At 42.8% G+C, this 15,246-nt stretch overlaps 1 protein-coding gene across 2 annotated transcripts in view; it reads right to left on the bottom strand.

The window, feature by feature from the left end:
* Positions 1-15,246, bottom strand: part of MMEL1 (membrane metalloendopeptidase like 1) — a 275,311-nt gene that overhangs the window by 35,569 nt on the left and 224,496 nt on the right. For both annotated transcript variants that reach the window (XM_089661636.1, XM_089661635.1), the window contains exons 14-16: positions 12,725-12,823; positions 6,266-6,349; positions 2,016-2,119 (exon numbers count right to left, since the gene is read on the bottom strand). In XM_089661636.1, the coding sequence (XP_089517762.1) occupies positions 2,016-2,119; positions 6,266-6,349; positions 12,725-12,823 (287 nt within the window). The remainder of the gene's footprint in view (positions 1-2,015; positions 2,120-6,265; positions 6,350-12,724; positions 12,824-15,246) is intronic.

Here is a 15,246-nt window from a genome sequence, read left to right as displayed (position 1 = left end):
TACAAATAACAAATCCATTGCATTTTGAGATTTTGGTAATTAAATAATACATTAACCCACATGAAGACCAAGCAATTTCTGGCACGTTTTGTTTAAATCAGTATTTTTTGCTAGAAAAATACTTAAAACCCCCAAACATTTTATATATATCTATCCTGTATACACACCTATATATTTTTTTTTTAGCAAAGACCCTAGAGCAGGAGTGTCAAACTGGCGGCCCACCAGCTGTTGTAAAACTACAAGTCCCATCATACCTCTGCCTTTGGGAGTCATACGTGTAACTGTCAATCTTGCGATGCCTCATGGCACTTGTAGTTTGGCAACAGCTGGAGGGCTGCCAGTTTGACACCCGTGCCCTAGATAATGCAATGGCGATTGTTGCAATTTTTTTTATGTCATATGCAGGGGCGGACTGACAACTCATGGGGCCCCCGGACAATAGGGGATCATGGGGCCCCTGTGTCTTTGCCCAAACTCAAAAAAGCCTATGAAAAAGGTACCAGGGGCATCTCATGGGGCCCCCTACTGACCCCGGGCCCTCGGGCAGTGCCCGAGTTTCCAAATGGTCAGTCCGCCCCTGGTCATATGGTATTTCGGCAGCGGTTTTTTAAACGCAATTTTGTGGGTGAAAAAATACAGTTTAATGATTTAAAAAAAAAAACAAAAAAAACCACAATATATACCCCATTACTTTTTATAAGCTATGAAAGAGGGTGTTACAGCAATAAAATAGATACCTAACATGTCATGATTTAAAATTGCGCATGCTTATGGAATGGCGACAAACTTCGGTACCTAAAAATCTCCATAGGCAATGCTTCAAAACCTTTACAGGTTACCTTATTAGAGTTACAGAGGAGGTCTAGCAATAGAATTATTGTTCTCGCTCTAATGTTCCCGGTGATACCCCACGTGTGCTGCAAACACAGTTTACATATGTGTGCTGGACTTACGTATGCGTTCACTTCTGCGTGCAAGCATGGAGGGATGGGGGCGCTTAGAATTTTTTTTTCTTATTTATTTTATTTTTTATTTTTACACTGTTATTTTATTTTTTTTTTTTATTCCTATTACAAGGAATTGTAATAGGAATAGACAAACCCAGGGGCAGACTGACAACTCATGGGGCCCCCGGGCAATAGGGGATTATGGGGCCCCTGTGTCCTTGCCCAAACTCAAAACAGCCTATGAAAAAGGTGCCAGGGGCATCTCATGGGGCCCCCTACTGACCCCGGGCCCTCGTGCAGTACCCAAATTTCCAAATGGTCAGTCCGCCCCTGGACAAGCCTATTGTCTGATAATGTAATTATAAAGTAATAATATAAATATCTATCTAATCAGTTGTATCCGACCCTTGGCGATTGCATGGACCTTCACTTGTAAGTGACTATTTCCATGAATTCTCTTAGCAATTATTTTTACAAGGTAGGTTGCCAGGTCTTTCCCCAACCCCCACCATGCAGGAGATCCCGCATGGCCAGGGCTGAAACTAGGACAATTTTGACAGGAGCCAATTAACCTACCAACATGGAGGAAACCCAGGCAAACTCCATGCAGGAGGTGCCATGGTTGGGAATCAAACCCATGACCCATTTGCTGCATGGCAGATGTGCTAACCACTAAGCCACTGTGCCGCCCCAATGTAAATATAATAATATAATATAATAATAAAAACAATAAAGTCCTTGTTTTAGTTCTAAACAGGGGCGGACTGACCATTTGGAAACTCGGGCACTGGCCGAGGGCCCGGGGTCAGTAAGGGGCCCCATGAGATGCCCCTGGTACCTTTTTCATAGGCTTTTTTGAGTTTGGGCAAGGCCACAGGGGCCCCATGATCCCCTATTGCCCGCGAGCCCCATGAGTTGTCAGTCCACCCCTGGTTCCAAATGTAATAAAGAGAATCTATTCAAAACAATATACATCCCCTTTTATAAAAAAAATGTATACATTTTATACTGTATATTATATGAACTATTTTCATTTGTCTCCCATATTCCAGTTCAAATACTTACGCATCTGGATCAACGGGTTCTCTGAGCTTCTTGAGGCTTTTCTGTGCTCCAGCTTTTAAAATCTCCAATATATTCTCGAAATATTTTTGCTCGATGAAGTTTAACTGCAGAGAGAGACAGACAGGGAAAAAAAATAAAAATCAATACTTCATGCACTTGACTTCTATCTCCGGAGCTGTGTGTATGTATTTTTCCCGGTCTTCTCAGGCTATTATTTTTGTAGTGTGCTCAGTAATATTCTGCCAGTGAAGAGCATTGCAATTATCCCCTGACCTTCCTTCTCCCATAGAAGCATTTTACCAAACTGCTCAGCTGTCACAAGAACTGCTCAAGTCCCTGCAAATCAAAGGGACGCAGTCAGATGGCCGTAAATCGCGGGATAGAAAATAAGTGATGCTCAAAGCCATTTTAGAATTCAGGGCCGTGAAGGACAGGCTGGCGTACTTGCGCTCTTGTGTCACGAATCGAGAAGGTTTCATCTGTGTGACATATCTTATACAGAAAGTAGACATAAAGGAAATGGTGTAAATTCTCGTATTTGGAATAAAGGCTGTTCTAGGAAACGAGGACCTTTTTATCACAGCCATTTTATGTGACTGAGGGACTGCAGAAGACCAAGGATTGCTAGTACCTCCAACCCTGTAACACACAACCAGGGGCGGACTGAAAACTCATGGGGCCCCTGGGCAATAGGGGATCATGGGGCCCCTGTGTCTTTGCCCAAACTCAAAAAAGCCTATGAAAAAGGTACCAGGGGCATCTCATGGGGCCCCCTACTGACCCCGGGCCCTCGGGCAGTGCCTGAGTTTCCAAATGGTCAGTCCGCCCCTGGACACAACCTCTACACCTCCCTCTAACCCAAATGACCAGACAACAACTACCCATTTTGAAGTCAAATGCCCATAGCAGCCTTTTATTTATTTATTTCAGGTACTTATATAGCACTGTCAATTTATGCAGCACTTTATATATATATTGAACATTCACATCAGTCCCTAACCCTCAAGGGGTGTACAATCTAAGGTCCCCAACTCACATTTATACATACACATACTAGGGGCAATTTAGACAGGATCCAATTAACCTACCAGCATGTCTTTGGAGTGTGGGAGGAAACCGGAGCACCCGGAAGAAACCCACGCAAGCACAGGGAGAACATGCAAACTCCAGGCAGGAGGCACCATGGTCAGGAATCAAACCCATGACCCATTTACTGCAAGGCAAATGTGCTAACCACTAAGCCACTGTGCCACCCATTTTGAAGTCAAATGCCCATAGCAAACTTTTATTTATTTCAGGTACTTATATATTGCCATCAATTTACATACATATTGTACATTCACATCAGACCCTAACCCTCAAGGGGCATACAATCTAATTTACACTCACATCAGTCCCTAACCCTCAAGGGGCATACAATCTAAGGTCCCCAGCTTACACATACTAGACATTTTGCCCTGAAGAAACCTCAGCTGGTTGAGAGAGGCTGATTTACGCAGCAATTATATATATTGTACATTCACATCAGTCCCTAACCCTCAAGAGGCATTCAATCTAAGGTCCCTAACTCACATTCACATCAGTCCCTAACCCTCAAGGGGTGTACAATCTAAGGTCCCTAACTCACATTCATACATACACATACTAGGGCCAATTTAGACAGGAGCCAATTAACTTACCAGCATGTCTTTGGAAAGGGAGAAAACCCATGCAGGAACAGGGAGAACATGCAAACTCCAGGCAGGTGGTGCCATGATTGAGATTCAAACCAACGACACCGAGTACGGCCAGGCGGAAGTGCTAACCATTTAGCCACTGTGCTGCCCATTTTAACACAAGAAACAGAAGTAGCCTCCCTAGCGGTCTGATTATGTCCATATTTCTGTGCTCAAAGCGGTACATTTTTTTGCATGGAAATATGTATTTTTTTTATTGTAGGCCTATAATTTTTAGGAATAACTCACTGAAATCTGTCCGAACAAGAGTCTAGTAAACATCCCGGGTATGATAAAATTTGAAACATGAAATTATAAATTATAATTTAATAAATAATCATAAAAAATAATAATATAATAATAATAAATTTAATTCAATAATATAATCAAACCAAAAACACTGAAATGTGAAATAGAGCGCCAAGTTCGCACATCGCTGAGCAAAGTCGCAGAACCGTTTTCAGTGTCTGATGAGGAATTTCCACCACTAATCATTATCACTCAATTCTGCAAGTGGTTCTGATTTACTATCGCTGTTCTCTAGCCGGTCTAAAACCACTTTTGACCTAAAGGGACGCTTTTTGGACGCCATGGACGTTTCTCAGTTTCCAGGCAGAAAGAAAAGTAATAATGCAGGCAGGGCGCCGGACAAAGCACTCGGGACAAAATGTATGTGAAATGGTTTGATACAGGAATGTTATACTATGTGATTTTAGTGGATTTAGTGAATGTCACTTTTTCACATTTTTTAATTTCCCGCCAGTTCCGTCTCCCGTACATCCCGACGTCGCAGGGAATGGAACCCAGAAGACAGATGCCGGCATCGGCCAGAGGAGATTACAGGGGACACTGCAGGGGGGACATCGCGGGAGCGCAGGGCGAGGTAAGTGAGGAAGAGATCCCGGAGCAACGCTGCAGTGTAATCCCGAGTGTAGCTCGGGGGGGTTACCGCTTGTGGTGCTGAAACTTTTCCCCGAGCTACACTCAGGAATACCGCCAGGGTAACACAACATTGAGGACAAAACACATTAAATGCATAACAGAAGAACAAAATATTGGTATAATTGAGCCTACCAGGTCTAAGGTCTTTGAAGGCACATTCATGATCACAACTGGCTGTATCTGCCAGCAGGAGAATAAGGCGCTCTCCGCCTTTGGGACATTATCCCACCTCCACTCACTGGCCACTTTATTAGGCAGGGGCATCCCGAGGCAGGTGCGGGGGGTGGGCTCCGCACGGGGTGACACTGGACCCACTCCACAAAAAGGTAAATTGTAAAGCAAGCCGACGATCCCCGCAGGATGGATCCGATCCATCCTGCGGGGATCGTCGACTTTCTTTACAACTTACCATTTCTTGGAGTGGGTCCTGCTGGGATCGTCGGCATGCAACCTATACGGGGTGACATCGGACCCGCTCCAAGAAAAGGTAAGTTGTACAAAAAAGCGACGATCTCCGCAGGATGGATCGGATCTGCGGATTGAGCATAATGGATCTGAGTCAGGGGCGGACAACTCATGGGGCCCCCGGGCAATAGGGGATCATGGGGCCCCTATGTCCTCGCTCACAATCAAACCGCACCCAAAAAAGCCTCTGAAAGGTACCAGGGGCATCTCATGGGGCCCCCTACTGACCCTGGGCCCTCGGGCAGTGCCTGATCGGAGTCCGATCCATTATGTTCAATCCGCAGATCTGATCCAATTTGCGGGGATCGTCGGAGGGGGTGTCACCAAGTGTTACCGCACCGGGTAACACCAACCCTAGGGACGCCCCTGTTATTAGGTACACCTGTTCAATTGGTAGCACAAATTGCTAACCAGCCAATCACATGGCAGCAACTCAATGCATTTAGGCATCTAGACGTGGTGAAGACGACTTGTTGAAGTTCAAACTGAGCATCAGAATGAGGAAGAAAGGGGATTAAAGCAACTTTGAAGGTGGCATGGTTCATCTGTCCACATACATAACCACCTCCCTTCTGCCCTGCCCTGGATCCATCATACTTTGTGATTGAAGCAGTGTGAAACATTGCCATCTGAATCATAATTTAACTAAACTCACCAAGCCCCATATTATTTTCAAATCCTTTCCCAAGCATATACAAAGATTAACTGGGAATGTAGTATAGTTACCAGCTTTCTCCAAGCCTTTGGTCCACTGCTTTTTGCACCCACACACAAAAGAAGACAGGATCCTGGATGAAGTGTCTGTGCTTGTGCTGAACAATAAACCCTTTAGAAGTGGTTTGTATTCTTCTAAAAAGACATGTTAGAACCAGGGGCGGACTGACAACTCATGGGGCCCCCGGGCAATAGGGGATCATGGGGCCCCTGTGTCCTTGCCCAAACTCAAAAAAGCCTATGAAAAAGGTACCAGGGGCATCTCATGGGGCCCCCTACCGACCCGGGCCCTCGGGCAGTGCCCGGGTTTCCAAATGGTCAGTCCGCCCTGGTAGGAACTTGGATCTAAACCTTTGTTCTACCAGCTTTTGTACACATCTAGTTCTGTCCAGATCACCCTACTGAAGTACTTACTGATGCTGTCTCCTGGTCTAGTTTGTCGTTCTGGTCTTCCAAAATATAGTCTGGATATCCAATTTGCTCTTTAATTGATAAAGCCTAAAAAGACATGTAATAATATTTCAGCAAAGTATAACTACAAATGAGCAAATGTTTTAAAATATGTAAGCATAAATCACCAGCGCCAAAATTAAACAACATAAAACATCAGTGCAAACCCACACAAAAAAAAAATGTAAACAATACAAACAGCGCAAAAATAAATAAAAAATAAATAAAATATATAATGTGTTTCCCCCCAAAATATTATATCATGACATATATAAATAAATATAAATAATATTGATAAAATTGATAGAAAAAAAGTCACACTCCAAAATAAGTGAAAAAATCTTTAACCACTTCCAGTCCGGACACTTTCACCTCCTTCCTGTCCAGGGCAATTTTCAGCTTTCAGCGGTATCACACTTTGAATGACAATTGCGTGGTCATGCAACACTGTACCCAAATGAATTTTTTACCATTTTTTTGAGACAGATAAAGCTTTATTTTGGTGGTATTTATTCACCGCTGGGATTTTAATTTTTTTTGCTATGTAAATTAAAATGTCCAAAAATTTTGAAAAAACGTGTTTTTTTAATAAAATTTTGCAAATAAATGATATTTCATCATAAATCTTGGCCAAAATGTATTCCGTTATCTTTTTAGTAAAAAAAAAAAAATCCAAATTAGTTTATAACCAAAAATTATAATTTTTAAACATTTTTTTTAATTTTTATTTTATTTTTTTATATTATTATTTTATTTTTTTACATACTGTCACCCTAGCAGTACAGTGTCACCATGGTGACACTGTACTACTTGTGGAAGGTGATGAAGATTTTTTTTTTTTTGCACTGATTGCTTTTACACCCATATAGGATGTAAAAGCAATAATTTCTCTTTCTCTCTGTCTGCATTCTTGCAGTCATTGAGAAATACTGTGTGAGATGTGATTGGTCACAGCTTGTCACATGGTACAGGGCTGTTGTGAATAGCCTTGTACCATGTGACCTCTGTGATCATTCACAGATTTCACACGTAGTAAGCAATGATGTCACAAGTGACATCTTGCTTACTACTTTGCATGTGATCACTGATTGGCCAATCAGTGATCACATGATCGGGACCTCATACAGAGGTCCCGTCCGACGATCGGTGTTTTACTGTGTCCGGAGGACACAGCGGGCACCGGATCGTGGTGCTGCATGCTCCCAGGGAGCGTGCACAAGCAGGGTGCGGGGAGGCCATTTATAAACGGCCACCCGACCCTGCACTGCCACCGTCCGGCCGTTTATATACAACGGCCGGTCGGGAAGTGGTTAAAAAACACAAAAAGTCCTCTTTCCAAAGAAATGTGCTTCCACCAGGAATAATGCTCAAACAATGTATACCACACTCACCAGATAATGGTGAAAAAAAATGCCTTTTAGGTTTAATTTGGGGATCCTAGACCCAGTTGATATGCCTCCAGATCTCCTCTCCACCCAAGAATAGCCAACTTCCAACCTGTTCTTGGAGAGTGGAGTCTGGTGATCCTGGAGGTTGGAGGTTGGCTATTCTTGGGTGGAGTGGAGATCTGGAGGCATATCAACTGGGTCTAGGATCCCCAAATTAAACCTAAAAGGCGTTTTATTTCACCATTATCTGGTGAGTGCGGTATATTTTGTTTGAGCATTATTCCTGGTGGAAGCAGGACTTTCTGTGTTTTTTAAAGATTTTTTTCACTTATTTTGGAGTATTTTGTGCGCTGTTTGTATTGTTTAAATCTTATAAAATGTATCCTATTTCTAATCCTGAAATCAGCAATATTTGTGGCTGAGATTTGTACTTGTTGGGTCAACATCGACACGGGTTGTACTTCTGGGTTGTGATGACTTTCACGTAGAAGAACAGATAAAGTAAATGATGTTGAGCCGTTTCATATTATTCACTAAATATCATCAAAGATCAGAATTCCTCGAGACGCTTGATTATTCTAAGAATGTAAACCACCCCAGGACTGGGCTATTTTCTTTTTCTTGTTGATACTGTCATTTTACTAATGTTTCCAAAACAGAACTTGTTTTGGACATCATGGTGGTTCACTAAAATATAAAAGACCACACATGCAGCAATGTGTTCTCATCTACTACTATCTGATCTACTTTCTAAGATACAGACTTAATACAAAAAAGTCAAGAAGCATAAATAAATTATACCATCGATTTTAATTAAAAGTATATAATCATCCTCACTATGTTGAAGATTAGACATTAATGGAAGACCTGACTAGTTCCCTCAACGGGACATATTCTAAGTTCTGAGCCACATGGTTCTATTGGTTGGACTTCTTCATAGAGAAATGCAATCAGCCTGTCCTACTCCAGCTCACCCTGACCAAATAACATCCCCATTACACACCAACTAATAAATACCCATTACCCATTTCTAGGACAATTAAATACCTGAAGATTCTTCCATGCCTTCCTCGTCCTCTTCTCTGACCCATCCTATTTACCTCTCCTTCTTCCCCTCACCTCTCCTTCAAAGGGTCCTGACTCTCCCTGTTTGGCATGTCTCTCTCTTCTCTATACCCCCCCCCTTCCCATTTCACACCCCACCTCCATTGCCTGACACACCAGTTAGATTGATGCCATTTCCATCACCCTCCACCCCTTTTATCCATGATATCCCACCATTACTCTCAAGCCCATCTACTTTTCTTCTTAACTAAGACCAAACAAAATTTATTAGCAGTAAAAGATGTCTTGAACCATTTAGCCTATGTCTCGGCAGCTTTCCTATTGCTTCTAAGTACATTTTACTTCAGCTAAACCCACAATACTTCTTCCACTAATTCTGATCAAAATGTTGTGAAGAGGTCTCTATACCAGGGGTCTCTAAACGTTATAAATAAAGGGCCAAGTTTACTGCCCCTCAGACTTTAGGAGGCCTGGACTGTGACCAGCAGAAGAAGCAAATGCCCTGATATCAGTCGGGGTAAACATTGCTCCATCTTTGGTATTAGGGGGAGAAATAGTGACCTATCATTGGTGTCAGTGAGAGTAATAGTGTCCCATCATTGGTGGAAGTGGGAGGAATAGTGCCCCATCATTGGTGTCAGTGGCAGGTATAGTGCCCCATCATTGATATCAGCAGCAGGATTAGAGCCCCATCATTGGTGTCAGTGGGAGGAATAGTGCCTCATAGTTGGTGTCAGTGGGAATAACAATGCCCCATTGTTGATGCCAATGGGAGGAATAGTGCCCCATTGTTTGTTTCAGTGGGAGGAAGAGTGCCCCATTGTTGATATCAGTGGGAGGAATAGTGCTCCATTTTTGGTGTTAGTGGGAGGAATAGTGCCCCATTGTTGGTGTCAGTGGGAGGAATAGTGTCCAATTGTTGGTGTCAGTGAGGAATAGTATCCCATTGTTGGTGTCAGTGGGAGGAATAGTGCCCCATTGTTGGTATCAGTGGGAGGAATAGTGCTCCATTGTTGGTGTCAGTGGGAGGAATAGTGCCCCATTGTTGGTGTCAGTGGGAGGAATAGTATCCCATTGTTGGTGTCAGTGGGAGGACTAGTGCCATATTGTTGGTGTCAGTGGGAGGAATAGTTCCCCATTGTTGGTGGCAGTGGGAGGAATAGTGCTCAATTGTTGGTTTCTGTGGGAGGAATAGTGTCAAATTGTTGGTGTCAGTGGGAGGAATAGTGCCCCATTGTTGGTGTCAGTGGGAGGAATAGTGCTCCATTGTTGATGTCAGTGGGAGCAATTGTGCCCCATTGTTGGTGTCAGTGAAATGAATAGTGTTAACAACTTGTCTGCCTCTGCACAGTAGCTCCAAATAGGGACTCAAACCATACACAGCCCTCTGGAACTGTAAATTACTCAACAGGCTCTCTTTGTAAGTGTAAAGCTTTCAACACTTTCCTGAAGAACCTCTTTAAGGTGGGATACATGCCAGGAGAGTTGTATTAGTTTAACCTTTCCATTGTCATTGGTTGCCAAATATGTTCCAGATTGGGCTATTCACAACCAATAATCTCAGGCTTTGCACTCTTCTCATATATGGATGGAAGGTCAATCAACCCAAAAGTTATATTTTAGTTATAGGAGTAGCTTGATAGATTGATTCATCTCTTGGCTTCTTCAAGGTCTTGGATACTCAAAGAACAAGATCTCCTTGCCATGGTTTCTCCACACCTTGGAGTTTTGTGTGTCCGTGCTCATATGTGTGTTCCAGCTCTGCCTATTACATTCTACATCATTTAAATGAAGTAGAAAATCCAACAGGAGGAGTGGGAACCCTTCATAATGTGTACATCAGGTGTCAGGCCCAGGAACGTAGCACAGAGATCTCACCAGTAGAGTTCCCAAGACGATGGAGTAGATGTTCTCTTGCAAGGGAAGTCAGAGGACATCTACCAAGCATTCACTTACAAAAAATAGTTTGGTTGGCTAAACTCTATAGCATCTTAGGTTTGGGTAGACAGAACCTTAACCAGGTCATTTTATCTATTTGTACACTAAAGAGAACTAAAGAGGAGAACTGTGGACTTAAAGGTGCTGAAGGATGAACAGGCTAAAAAACTCAATCATTTAGATTTTAGATCCCTCAAAGTCTTCCTGAAGAAGTGGGTTTATCCTGTGAAATGCATTGAGGCTTCAATGTACTTATATGGGAATGTGGTGCTTGATTGACTGATTCCTCTATACAGTTGCAAGAAAAAGTATGTGAACCCCTTGGGATTACGTGGAGTTTTGCATGAATTGGGCATAAAATGTGCTCTGAACGTCATCTAAGTCACAACAATAGAAGAACACCATCTGCTGAACATAATACTACACAAACATTAGATGTGGCCATGGTTTAATTGCACATAACATGTAAACATTCACAGTGCAGGGAGGAAAATGTATGTGAGGCCCTAGCTTAATGACTTCTCCCAGAGCTAATTGGAGCCAGGAGTGAGCCAACCTTGACTCCAATCAGTGTGATGATATTGGATGTGTTGCTGACAGCTGTCCTGCCCTTAAAAAACACACACCTGTTTTGGGTTTACTGGTTTCAAGAAGCACTGTCTGATGTGAACCATGCCTCGCAGAAAAGAGCTCTCAGAAGACCTACGATCAAGAATTGTTGACTTGCATGAAGCTGGAAAGGGTTACAAAAGTATCTCCAAAAGCCTTGATGTTCATGTGTCCACGGTAAGACAGACTGTCTACAAATGGAGAAAGTTTAGCACTGTTGCTACTCTCCCTAGGCGTGGTCGTCCTGTGAAAATGACTGCAAGAGCACAGCGCAGAATGCTGCATGAGGTAAAGAAGAATCCCAGAGTGTCAGCTAAAGACCTACAGAAATCTCTGGCACATGCTAACATTTTTGTTGACACATCTACAATAAGGAAAACATTAATCAAGAATGGAGTACATGGGAGGTCACCACGGAGGAAGCCATTGCTGTCCAAAAAGAAGATTGCAGCACGTTTGAAGTTTGCAAAATGCACCTGGATGTTCTACAGCACTACTGGCAAAATATACTGTGGACAGATGAAACCAAGATTGAGTTGTTTGGGAAGAACACACAACACTATGTGTGGAGAAAAAAAGGCACAGCACACCAACATCAAAACCTCATCCTCACTGTGAAACATGGCGGAGGGAGCATCATGGTTTGGGGCTGCTTTGCTGGCTCAGGGCCTGGACGGATTGTTGTCATTGACGGGAAAATGAATTCCAGAGTTTATCAAGACATTTTGCAGGAAAACGTACGACCATCTGTCCGCCAACTGAAGCTCCGCAGAGGATGGGTGATGCAACAGGACAATGACCCAAAGCATACAAGTAATTCTAAAAAACAATGGTTGCAACAGCACAGAATACGCCTTCTGGAGTGGCCCAGTCAGAGTCCTGACCTCAACCCCATTGAAATGCTGTGGCATGACCGTAAGAGAGCGATTCACACCAGACATCCCAAGAATATTGCTAAACTGAAACAGTTTTGTGAAGAGGAGTGGTCCAAAATGACTCCAGATCATTGTGCAGGTCTGATCTGCAACTACAGGAAACGTTTGGTTGAGGTTATTGCTGCCAAAGGAGGGTCAACCAGTTATTAAGTCCAAAGGTTCACATACTTTTTCCTCCCTGCACTGTGAATGTTTACATGTTATGTGCAATTAAACCATGGCAACATCTAATGTTTGTGTAGTATTATGTTCAGCAGACTGTGTTCTTCTATTGTTGTGACTTAGATGACGTTCAGAGCACATTTTATGCCCAATTCGTGCAAAACTCCACGTAATCCCAAGGGGTTCACATACTTTTTCTTGCAACTGTATATTAAATATTCAATGTATCTATTTGCTTAGCTAATGGCAACCAAAGAACAATTTTCATAGGTGAAAGATTCCTGTTAAATAATATTTATTATATTAATAATATTTGTTTTACAAACCTTTTCCCTAGCTTTTTCTTTTGATGTGTCATCCATCCACTGCAATTCATCCAGCGTCTCAATAAAGGCTTCCCGGACTTTATTAATAAGGTCGCTAATCTAAGGAAGATGAAACAAAAAGAGAAGACAAAGACCACTATTCTATGGATATCATTATACAGAAAGGTGAAATACAGTTTTTAGGTGCAGGTCTGAAAAAGTTACAGGAATATTATATACATTTATAGAAATATCTATATCTTCAGTTACATAATCACTGTAAAAAAAAGACTAGGTATACATTTTTTACTTATTGATATTTATGACTTGAATGGAATTTGAGTGGAAGATTTCATCATTTTGAAGCAGGAAGAGTTGGCAAGAAGTGAGCGGAGCAATAAAAACCTAATAGAGATTCTCTTTCCAGTCTACTAAAAAAATAGTTGTTATTGCTATTTGTGTAACCATTGGAAAATATCTATTTAATGTTGGTTTGGGTGACCACCTATCATAAGGGCAGCAATAAAAGGCAACAGAAGATAAAACCCTTCTTCACTCTATTCAAGACTAAGTAGAAATACTGTGGCTGGAGATTCAATTCAATGGGCTGTCTCTGTATAAAGGGCAGATCAGTAAACATGCAACCAAGAATGGCTAACAAGTAGCCTTTCCTGTTAGCAACACAGCAAAGTTGACACAAATCACTCACTGATTGGTTAGGAGAATAATAACAAGAGTGCCCCCTTACTGTAAAACACACAGGAGGGTGCAAAAGTTTAGTGCATGACCATCACCACTTTTATTAAAACCATAAAAGTCAAAAATCTACTCGCAAATATAAGATGGAACAAGTGTAATAAATCTCAAAATCAGACATGGGGGGGGGGGGCAATGCCATCTGATCATGCAGATGTAGGTTGGTACACTGACGTGTTTCGGGGGGACGTGCCCATCTTCCTCAGAGCAGCCTACCGACTTATGCATGGTCAGATGAAATCAAACATAAGATGGAACAAGTGTAATAAATCTCAAAATCAAACATGGGGGGGGGGGGGGGCAATGCCATCTGATCATGCAGATATAGGTTGGTAGACTGGCGTGTTTCGGGGGGACGTGCCCATCTTCCTCAGAGCAGCCTACCAACTTATGCATGGTCAGATGAAACCATATGTTAAAAACCTACTCGCAAATATAAGATGGAACAAGTGTAATAAATCTCAAAATCAGACATGAAGGGGGGGGGGGAGGCAATGCCATCTGATCATGCAGATGTAGGTTGGTAAGCTGACGTGTTTCGGGGGGGCGTGCCCATCTTCCTCAGAGCAGCCTACCAACTTATGCATGGTCAGATGAAATCAAACATAAGATGGAACAAGTGTAATAAATCTCAAAATCAGACACGGGGGGGGCGGGCAATGCCATCTGATCATGCAGATGTAGGTTGGTGGGCTGGCGTGTTTTGGGGGACGTGCCCAGGGGTGGACTGAAAACTCATGGGGCCCCCGGGCAATAGAGGATCATTGGGCCCCTGTGTCCTTGCCCAAACTCAAAAAAGCCTATGAAAAAGGTACCAGGGGCATCTCATGGGGCCCCCTACTGACCCTGGGCCCTCGGGCAGTGCCCGAGTTTCCAAATGGTCATCTTCCTCAGAGCAGCCTACTAACTTATGCATGGTCAGATGAAATCATACATCAAAAACCTACTCGCAAACATAAGATGGAAAAAGTGTAATAAATCTCAAAATCAGATGTAGGGCAATGTCATCTGATCATGCAGATATAGGTTGGTAGGCTGACATGTTTCGAGGGACATGTCCCCCTTCCTCAGAGCTGCCTACCAACCTATGCATGGTCAGATGAAATCATAAGTCGAAAACCTACTCGCAAACATAAGATGGAACATGTATAATAAATCTCAAAATCAGATGTGGGGGGGGGGGGCTATGCCATCTGATCATGCAGATATAGGTTGGTAGGCTGACGTGTTTCGGGGGATATGCCCCTCTTCCTCAGAGCAGCCTACCAATCTATGCAAGGTGAGATGGAACCATAAGTCAAAAACCTACTCACAAACATAAGATGGAACAAGCATAATAAATCTCAAAATCAGACGTGGGGGGGGGGGCTATGCCATCTGATCATGCAGATATAGGTTGGTAGGCTGACATGTTTCGGGGGATATGCCCCTCTTCCTCAGAGCAGCCTAACAATCTATGCAAGCTCAGATGGAACCATACTTCAAAAACCTTACTTCAGAAAGCTCACCAAACCTACAAGATATAATAGAAGTCTATGGCTCAGTGCAGGTAACCCGCGGATCAGTATGAAAGCAGCCTAATAACTATTACAGAACTCTGATTATATGCCCATTGCTAAACTGGGAGTTTTATAAAACTGACCTTTAATCCTTCATTTTCTGATCTGCAGGGATGCTTTTTAATTCAGGCATCGCCGGCTGTATAAATGCTGCTGTCCCAGACGGAGGGCATTTTGTATCACTCCACATGGGACATGAGCCGGCGCCATAGTGGAAGCATCGGCTTA

The sequence above is a fragment of the Staurois parvus genome, unplaced genomic scaffold (genome assembly GCF_062004578.1).
Source record: "Staurois parvus isolate SC_StPar_1 unplaced genomic scaffold, SC_StPar_1.0 ptg001357l, whole genome shotgun sequence".
NCBI lineage: Eukaryota > Metazoa > Chordata > Amphibia > Anura > Ranidae > Staurois > Staurois parvus.
This window is presented reverse-complemented; position numbering and strand designations above follow the sequence as displayed.